This window comes from Poecile atricapillus, chromosome 21 (genome assembly GCF_030490865.1).
Source record: "Poecile atricapillus isolate bPoeAtr1 chromosome 21, bPoeAtr1.hap1, whole genome shotgun sequence".
Classification (NCBI taxonomy): Eukaryota; Metazoa; Chordata; class Aves; order Passeriformes; family Paridae; genus Poecile; species Poecile atricapillus.
In genome coordinates, this window is record NC_081269.1 from 8172101 (window position 1) to 8182057 (window position 9957).

Below are 9957 nucleotides of genomic sequence, written 5' to 3' on the forward strand. Positions count from 1 at the left end.
GGGAGCAACAGGATTAATAAAATACTTAAAACCAACCACCTATCCTAGTAGCTGCTATTCCTCTGACTTCAAAAAGTCACAGCTACCACAAAAAGAAAAATACAGTCTTGTTTTTGAAACTGTACTTAGTTAAAAATGTCAAAACTGGTAAAATTGGTCAGAAGTTGAAACGAGTGCTGGCACCAAGCAGGAAAACCTTACACTGCAACACTGTGCAGAATGCAGGGAGCCCTACAACACCCATCTGCTACACCAATGTTGCATATTTAGGGGCCCTTATAAAGTCCTTAGTCCCTCAGATATGACCTAGTGCACATCCACACCTGACAAGAATAAAGCCCCTTTTTAATTTAACAGCCATATTTTATGAACTGCTGCAATCCAACAAAGGTACTTACACCTTGTTACACTTAATCACACTATGGGACACTACAAGTCCAGTGGTCAAGGACCTTTGTCACTCACACACAATTAAAATGACAATCCATCTTACAAGGATGGGCATAAGAATAACTTCAGAAGATCACATAAACTACAACAAAAATACAATTCATTTAAAAAATTAACCTTAGTCCTTTAAGATGTTTTGTTCTTTAAAAAAAAATTCAATCAAAAACCTCAAAGACACCAAAATACCCATCCTAAAACATCTCCTTTAGATGGAGGGTTGGCCCAGATTATCTGCAGAGTAGTAGCAGTACTTGGCATGCAGACTGCCTCCCAGGAATCACAAGGTTTTAGTCAGACAAGTATTTTTTGCCAAACTTGAAGCAATCAGAAAGCCTACTTGAGATGTACTATCAGCTCTGCCTTGGCAGAGGTTAAGAGTGCATCTTCTCCCTCTCAATAAGAGAACATGTGTCCATCTCTTTCTACTCTTTTAAAGATTAGAAAATTCTACAGATTACATGAACTCTAAAAGCATTCAATCTCAAATGCTGCCTGCATTCTGAAGATAAGATTCAGGCAATCTTAGCTTGCAAATTCTTAAGAGAACCCCTTAAGAAAACCATTTCCAGGGAATAGCTTGTTTCTTGCTTCAGCTACTTCATAAGCTAGTCCTTGTGCCATTTATCAAATTTAAAAAAAAAAATCAATAATGCAATTTTACAGTATAAAATATCATTTACTAGCATGTATTTAAGCAGTGTTTGCATTGTTAAATGTATAAGACTGCAGTTACATTCGAGATTCTCAGACTAGCTTAGATGTGGAGCTAGAAATGCTTTGGACTGCCACTTGTAATGACACTACAGTTAACATAAGAGCATTTTAGTAATAATTTTTGTTAGCATAGCACTCAATTTAAAAGCTCCTTGGCATCTGTTTTCTTGTTGCTGCAGAATGATCCACAAATCATGTTGCAAGGAAGCCCATGCTGTCCTGTAAAACCAGCTTGCTGTGACTTGCTACTTTCCAGTTTGTCTGCACTTAGAATTCAGGATAAGATTCAGTGCAGAATGTGAAGCCAATTCTTAATATTCAACAGGCCAGTCAGCAAGCCTACTTCATATCTGGTTTTATTGCTCACAAATTAATTGTATAAGACTCTCCTACACTGTTAAGTACAGAAAAACCTGTTCAGAGGTTCAATCTGCAGAAGCACTGCCCAGTGTAAGTACATGCAAGAAAACAGCTACAACAGAACAAAACGCTCATGTAGAAGATGGTCTTTTAGAAAACTTCTTTTCCTCACCTGTTTTACAAAGGTATCAAAGTGCCAAAGCAAACAATTTTAATAACACATCAATACTTGCATTCACTTCCCACACACACTATGTTAACAAGCAGCAAGGTACTTCCATGACACGCTTCAGAGAAATTATGCACACTACCTCAAAAAGCCCTGTCCTTCCTCAAAAAGGAAGAAGTCAAGCTCCTCCATATAGATTTGTTTTTCATTATGTTTAGTTGACTCTAGAAAAGACAAACAGGCCACCAATCTCAACCCCTGTTTGTTAAAGAGAAAGAAGGAAGGTTATTGATTTAACTACCACTAGCACCCAGTTCACAAGCTATCACTTTCCAGAGAGAGAGCTCGGTAATCAACAGATTAAGCACCACTTTTCGTGGACAGCACTAGACTGAAAGGCACTTAAATAACCTTCTCCCAGCAGGCCCTTTCACAAGTCTCCCTAAAGACAATCGAGGCATCACATTACTCAGCAGTGACTGACCTGACAGATCCAGCTCCTCTGTTGAGGCAAGGTTGGCAAGACTCCACGTATCGCTGCGTGCCGCCAAGACAAATTTGTGAGCGCTGATGTGCTTGTCCCCAACCTTTATCTTCAGATCACTGATACAAGAAAAAAGCACAAACATCCATCATGGAGGCTTCTCCTGCACTTAGGTACGTAGAGATTCAGCATCTCCATGGTATCTATGTCCAGGTATTGACATTTAGGTTCAAGTTGTTTGAGATAAAACACAATTGGTTAAGTAGAACATGTTGTCAAATGACAATTTGTATTTTTCTAGGGAGAAATGCAGTGAGTCATTAATATTTCAAATGCTTGGTTGGGTTTGGTTTTTTAAACCACTTGAGAATAAACAGCAAGAGAATTATTGTAGAAGTTAGGAAAAGCCAACAATCTTGAAGTTAAATATTTATGTCACAGTGCCCATACTAATACTGTCAGATAAGCACCAATGCTTTCAGGCAAGAGCAGCAAGAGAACAATGCTGTTTGACAGTAGTCTGAGTGCAAGGCAGAATCCCCAGCTCCCAGGAGACCAGCTGTCAAGAACACCCATTTCATCCTCACCCTTTACACCACCTTTCCACTGCAGTTAGAAAATACTTGCCCTGCTCATTTTGAAATCCCATGGCTTGCAAATGCTTTCCAGACCATTTTCCAAATCAAAACACTGCTATAAACTACAACACAACACAGAGATGTTACTTAATGAAGCCTGCACTGGGACTTGCTACCTTTCTCATTCTGTAATATGTAGGCCCTTATAGACAACTATTCAATGCCTTTAAAGCTAAGATGCTGAACAGAAATAAAGTGCTCCAACTCTTCTGACATTTACTACCTATCAAATCCTCTACCCAGCAAGCTACAGTAAGTTCTTGCAGGCACAGAGCTTTTTCTCAGGGAGGCTCATGAAGAGATGCTGGTGCAAGGAAATTTTAACTGAAAGAGATTTTCTCTTACATGACTAAACTCCTTTACTATATTGGCATTGCTTTCAGTAACAGCAAAAAAATTGATAAATATCAGAGTACTCTCAGAACTTAACCAGCTCAGAGATCTAGACTATGGAAGGGATCCTTAGTGTGCCTGTGGAAAAGAAACTCTTAACCATAATTTTGTGTTGAGATTCAAAATTACAGTGTATCACTAAGTCACATACATCACAAATACAACCAGACAAGCCAAATTAATCAGGCTTCCTCACACACAACAGGAATACAGAACTGAAAATGTTTTAGGACAGAGCCTTTCAAGAAAGGAACAGTTTTTCCAGACACATTGTGCAATCAATCCATCAGCTAAGTATGGTTCAGTTCAAAATTCCTTCTGTTCAAAGGAAGCTTACTGCTGACAGTGATCATGGTTAGTTTTCTCTGAACTTGTCTGAGAGATGAATTTCTGCTTAGAGCTCGCAATTCAAGAATGTGATTCAGTATGCCATGACCTTAGCATGCTCTTCCATCCACAACTTCATCTCAGGTCCTACTCACACCAGGCAGCGAAGCATTTTCTTTGTCTAAGACCAGGACCTAGTACAGTCAATAAAGTCAAAGGTTCCTGTAATTCCCCTTTCCCCAGAGGGGTGCTCCTTACCTGTACTGCTCCTGCTGATAGAGTTCAGCTACAATGGCGAGAAGTCGACTGATGAAGGTGTCGCTGGCATTGTCCTGGTTGGCCTCAACGGCCAGAAGGTTGCATCTCCTTTCTGTATCAACAAGTTTCTTCTGCAGCTTCACATACTCCTGGCGGAGGAGCATCAGGTGCTTTTCCAGCTTGGCCACCTCCTCTGCAAGGCACACAGTGTTACTGCAAGGCTGAGACATGCACACCTTTGTTTGGCATCTGAGGGTAACTTAACCCTCAGATTACACATGTTGTTTAATTACAACGCTCCAAGGAGAGTCTCTCCTCATCCAAATACCAGAGCATCTGACTCCCAATATTAAAACTTCTACTTTGTATCATTTTCATAAACACATTGAAAAATCGTGACACAGGGATAAAAGCCACGTACAAAGAAAGCTCTGAATTCTATTTGGTCAGAAATGTCATAAAGTTCCTGAAGCCACGGGAGTCCATTTCTGTGAGAATTATGGTGGGGCAGAGAACTAAGTCTTTGGTTCTTATCCATTTTTTCAGTCTAGTTAACATGCTGTTTGACTTTACAGCTGATACTTAAATCACAAGCGAGCATTGGAACAGTTGCTGATGTACCATACCTACCTCAGAGCATTTAACTGACCTGTTTAGAACTCCTCAACCTGTCAGCTAAGAAACCCCCCAAAAAATGGCCAGAGTGGAGAACAGATTGTCCCCAGAATCTGTTCACTGAATTCAACCCAGGCCATCACTACGAAAAGCCCCTACACTTCACTGCTGGAAAGAAACATCTGTAAAGGTATTTAAAAACAATCCAACTTATGAGTGCTTCTTTATGGATTAATTGCAAAAGCTTTATGTTTGCTATCAATCACAGTGCTTCATTATTTTCCCCCCCTATCATTAAGTTTATTTTTCAAGTAAGGCCAAATTCCCAACCGCTCCTAAAATAAAGAGGGGGCAGGGAGGATAAATTTTGAAGCTAACCAGTGATTTTAGGTGGGAAAGTTCCTACACGATTACTCCCTACTAGCCAGGAATTCATATTTCAACGACTTTTCTAAAATATTTACTAAACATCACTAATACAAACAACGAGAAACTGAGCTCTGTTGATCAGTGTTTTCTTCTTGCTTCTGTAGAAAAGTTCAACAGCACAGCTGACCTTGGCCTTGCTCTGACACAGGTCCCCAGGGCAGAGCATCGGTCTCTGGCTCTGCTGCAGACAGAACACCTTGTTTAGCCTGTCCTCTATGGAGCCTGCAGCAAATGCTTCATCTAAGTCTTTTAACTTAACAACTACTGTAATGGATAAACAAAAGGCAACACATCCCATTTTATTTTTCAGTTAATGCTATGTAAGCAGGTTTGGCAGCTACTTCCTTCAACAGCCTTTTCATTAGCCTCATCCTTCAAAATTTCACAGACACCATCTCCTTTGGGATACCTTTCTTTTTCTATTGAAATTACTCTGGTTTCAGAATTGTGCCATCAGCACCACACCAAGCCTCAAAAAGGGTTTGAAATCCTGCTGTGGTCAGTGTTTCTATGTGAAGATGAATGCAGTTTTGCTGTTCCCAGAACTAGAAGGACACGTCCCTTGAGCAACTACTCCTTCCTCATTTCTCCATTAGGATAGTGTTGGAGGGGCACAAAACAGGGAGAGCAGGAGTCTGACAGGAGCCCGGAGCAAAAAACACTGAGAACTGCACCAAGAATGAGTGTATGAACAGCATCATCCACTGTTCATCTAGTGACACTTTTAGATGGCATACAAATTCAAACACCAGGAACAAGAAGCTGCCTAATGATGCTCATTGCATGCATCACATTACAGAAATATTGCATCTTTCAGTCAAACCATGGGAGTGCAAGGGTCGGAATAAGGAATCTGGACCAGAGGTAACATTGTAAATACTGACATGTTACCAAAGTCAGCTCACTAGCTCCAAATTAGCCTGAAATCACTAGGATACATTGCAGAACTACCTTAAACCCCTCAACAGCAGTAGTGAAGCTTCCTGCATGACCAACAATCCAGCTTGTCAGTGCTGTTTTCAGGGCAATCCCAGACAATCCCTACTAGCAGTGAAAGTACCTCAAAGAACCAAAGCTTTGAGAACTCTTGTTTTCAGATTGACACCATATGCTTCCTGCAAACTCAGAGAGAAGGACTGAAAGGTATTTGCTTACTGTACCAATTACAAGAATTGTAAAATAAAGAGTTTCTCTTACTCTACAGGACAACCTGCACACATGTTGTGTAGTAGCCACACTTGAGGACAGTATTTGATCTTACAGCACATTTCAAATGCACGTTCAAGAGAGTCCTCAATGTCCAGTTAATCAACATTTACAGCACAAGAGCAAAGCCTCAGTTTTCCTTATAAACTGCTCACTTAAAAGAGTGAACAAACAAAATCCACTTACTGCAGGCACACATACACACACACACACACACTTAATGAGGGCCTTGCCTCAAGACATGAAAGGACAGGCTTAGTAAGATACCAGTAAGCCTCTGGCTAAACAGCAATCCAAATGCCTCAGTGAAGAGGATGCCTGGGTTCAGCAGAGCAGAAAAGACAAAATGCCTCTTCTTCTGAGCCCCAGTCCAGGTAAATAAAAGCAGCTTTTGTTAACAGCTTTCTGGCAGATTGATCAGCATCTCATGAACCAGCAGAAGTTTATATTCCATATCAAAGACTTTGAAGAGGATTACAGGAAAGGCTTTCATTTTCTTAGAGGAGAAGGCACAAAAGTAATCAGGAACAAATAGATAGCTGAATGCAAGTAAGGAGGCAAAAGGCAATGAGAAGACAGCACATATCAAAAATCAATGGGAGGGTCTAGTGGAAGCTATCACATAGTCCATTCCACACATCAAAAGCAGTCCCAGCAGCCATACAGACAAACTTCATTTACTTACAAAGTGGACCTGAGTAAAGTATTTCAGAAAACCAGATTATTTTCTTACCCCCTCCACTGCTCCACACTGACCCTTATCTCCCCAAGGATGTACAAGTCACTGCTTTCTTGTTCCTCCTCATTTTGATCTTTACCCTGCCACAACCCAAAGCTCTACAGCTACTACTTCTTTACACTCAAGCATTAATCCAACAATTCTTACCCATGCCTGCATGTAAACCTCCAGAACCCAGAAATTACAAATGCCAACTTGGTTCTTGTCTTACTAAGATGTTCAGTCAATCTTGAAGGTAACAATTGCAATAAATCTGATGTAGGATTTTTCTAGACAGAGGCAACACCTCCTTATGAGAAAAAGCACTTGGCTTCTGAGCTAATAACCAGAATTTGACAAGCTCCCTTCCTTAACAGGCCTTCACCTTTCAGCTGACTCAACTGTAGCTCTTAACCAGAAAAGTGTGGCTGCAGGTAGGTACCTCGTTAGCAGGGACAAAATGAGCCACTCTTCCAACACATCCTAAGAAACTGAGAAGGGTGACAACTCCAGCTTGTTATTCCTGTTCACACAGGATCATTCATTGGTCATGTGCTTTTTTCAGCCAAAAGATCAGAGAATTACTTAAGTCAGGGAAGAATCTCTGAGAAGCACAGATTGTCTGGAATGGGGCTTGCTTGTATCAGCTGCAGGTTAATTCTGCAAAGGAGAACCGTAAACCAGAGCCTCACATCCTTGAGGGTCTCATGGGGGAAAGTTTCACTACCTGAAGCCAACTTGGACATCTAAAGCTCTCCAGAACTGGGTCACCAAGGCTTAAAAGCAAGCATAAGAGGCTGGTCAGCTAAAAAAGAAGCAGTGGTATTTCAGCACACAAGAAGTTAGGCATTTCTCTAAGGACTTATCAAACCAACTTGACTGCAGCATCCTCTCAGCTGATCCATCTCAATCAATATTCTACAAATGTTCCTAAAATTTCACCACTGTCCAAGAGCTGCACTTCAAGAGTTGAAGGCTCTGCTTTCACGACTCTAACTTCATTTCCTTTGTAACTTGGAGCATTTTAGCTCCGTTTGCCTAATCAGTTTCCTCCAAGAAAAAGAGGAAGCTTGTCTTGCAGAGATGAGTGGAACTGCAAAAATCCAGGCGTATTTTTCAAATCCCATTAGGTTAAATTAATTTGAATGGTGTAACTGACAGTCTTCAAGCACAACAGCAGCACTCCAGGAGCTCTGCAGATCTCACCTGAGCCTGACAAAAGGACTCCAGCACAGGGAGCCCGCCCTGCTCCAGTGAAAGCCGCCGCCCGCGGCGACCGGGGCAGGGCACGCCGGGATGAGCCCCCGGACAGCCCCGGGATGAGCCCCACGAGCCGGGCGGGATCCCCCTGCGGCTCTGCCTGACCCACCGCCTGCGGGGAGGGCTCTGCGGAGGGTCCTGGCCGGCTCCCACCGCCCACGGCCACCCCAAGCCCCTTCCTGAGAGGCAAAGCCGCCCGCGCCAGGCCGGCCCCGCCCGGGGGCGTCCGCCCGCGGCCCCCGCCATCTCCCGCTCATCCCGGGGGCGGCCCGCCCCACCCGCCGCGGGCAGGGCCGAGCCCGTCCCGCACGGGAGAGCGGCGGGAGCCGCACACTGCAGTGCCCCGCGAGCGGCGGAGGTCCCCGGCCCTGCCCGGCCCCTCACCCGGGCTCCCCCCTCACCTTCCGCCATGTTGGCTCCGGCTCCGCAGCTCTCGCGAGAGCCGCCGTCCGCCCCAGCGCCAGAGCACGGAGATCTCGCGAGAGCAGCGGAACGGCGCCGCCACCGACCGCGCCGCTGGGACGGACCCGCTCGCTCCGCGTTATCCCGAGTTATCCCGCCTTCTCCCGGGTTATCCCGCCTTCTCCCGGGTTATCCCGCCTTCTCCCGGGTTACCCCGCCTTCTCCCGCCTTTTCCCGAGTCACCCCGCCTTCCCCCGCGGCTTCTCCCCGCCGCTCCTGCGGCACCGAGAGCCGGCTGGCGGCACGGCACAGCAGCGGGCAGCCGGGTGTAGCCGCCCCGGGGATGCGCGCGGTGATCCCGGCCGGAGCGCTGGAGGCTGTGAACAGCAAGGCGGAGCCTGGCACGGCTGGGGAACGCTGGAAAAAATCCACCCAGCACCGGGGGAAACGCACCTGTGCATCAGCTCCGTTCACCTGCCCCAGGACCGCCGTCCCGCCCCTGCCCAGCCAGGAGGCTGCAGGAAGCACGGCCAGGGTGCTCGGGCCGCGGGACTCCACTGCAGCATCGTCACTTCAATTCCTGCTTTTGTTTCAGAGCCAACCATCCTGGACACTGAATCTGTGCCCTGTGGACACTGGACTAGTGCCCGGTGGGTGGAAAGTGGTTGCAAGTCGACAGGCAATGACCAAGTAGCAATAACAGGATCATTTTCCCAGCCACGTGTACAACATAGCTGCCCCCTCGGCTGTTGTTCATCATCCTTCCTGCTTAAATGCAAACAGAAATGACAAATGCTCGATGCTTGTCCAAAGGCAAATTTGTTGCTTGCTTTGAGGAGCAATTTTCAATTAAACGGTTGAAGACTTTATGCACAGTATTGCTTTACAGACGTAATTTTTTTCTGGACTCCACCCTGAAGTGACCTTTGAAAAGTTGCTCTGCATCATATTTATTTTGGTGTTGGATAAAACAGCAAATCCAGGGCTGGGCCCAGGAGGGCCACAGACTGTAGTTTTCTAGACATACCATGAAAGAACCTGTCTCATTTTGCACAACTCAATGGCAACTGTGTATGACTTTGCTGTATAGCAAATTACCCCACTGCTCCTGGTGCTATTGATCCTCTTGAGAAAATGTGTGGGAACAAGTTATTTCTCCCTGATCAGATTTAGTTTAATTTCTCAGTAACAACAGGGATCAGATTTCAAATCACTACTGTGTTTTACATCAAGGGAATTGTAATCTCCTCTAAGGATTTGCCTGGCAGGAACCTGTTGTATGACAGTCTCTCTCAACCCCAAGCAGCTTCTGATTTGGTTCAAATCACTCACGCTGCTTCTGAAGGGACTCGAGTTGCTGCTCTGTGTGCAGTGATGGCACTGCACCAAGAGCAGTGCACCAGATGGTACAGACACAGTGGAGTCCACCCCACACCGGCTTACCAAAGCCCAAAATACTCTTCTAATCACTTCAGAATTCATGTGCTCTGCTTATTGATCATCCAGTTCCAGCAAGTGTTTTCAGGCATTGCAG

General features: G+C 44.7%; 1 protein-coding gene across 6 annotated transcripts in view; it reads right to left on the reverse strand.

Moving 5' to 3' along the window:
- Nucleotides 1–9147, reverse strand: part of ANKFY1 (ankyrin repeat and FYVE domain containing 1) — a 34320-nt gene extending 25173 nt beyond the window's left edge. For 2 of the 6 annotated variants that reach the window (XR_009279271.1, XM_058854270.1), the window contains exons 1-3: nucleotides 8423–8590; nucleotides 3794–3986; nucleotides 2178–2296 (exon numbers count right to left, since the gene is read on the reverse strand). Coding sequence is in view for 1 of the 6 variants with exons in the window: in XM_058854270.1 (XP_058710253.1) it covers nucleotides 2178–2296; nucleotides 3794–3986; nucleotides 8423–8432 (322 nt within the window). In the remaining 5 variants the exon portion in view is untranslated. Of the gene's footprint in view, nucleotides 1–1835; nucleotides 1915–2177; nucleotides 2297–3793; nucleotides 3987–8422; nucleotides 8591–8876 lie in introns of those variants that run through there. The other 4 variants (XR_009279273.1, XR_009279272.1, XR_009279274.1 and 1 more) reach the window with 4 other exon arrangements.
- Between the last annotated feature and the right edge of the window lie 810 nt (nucleotides 9148–9957).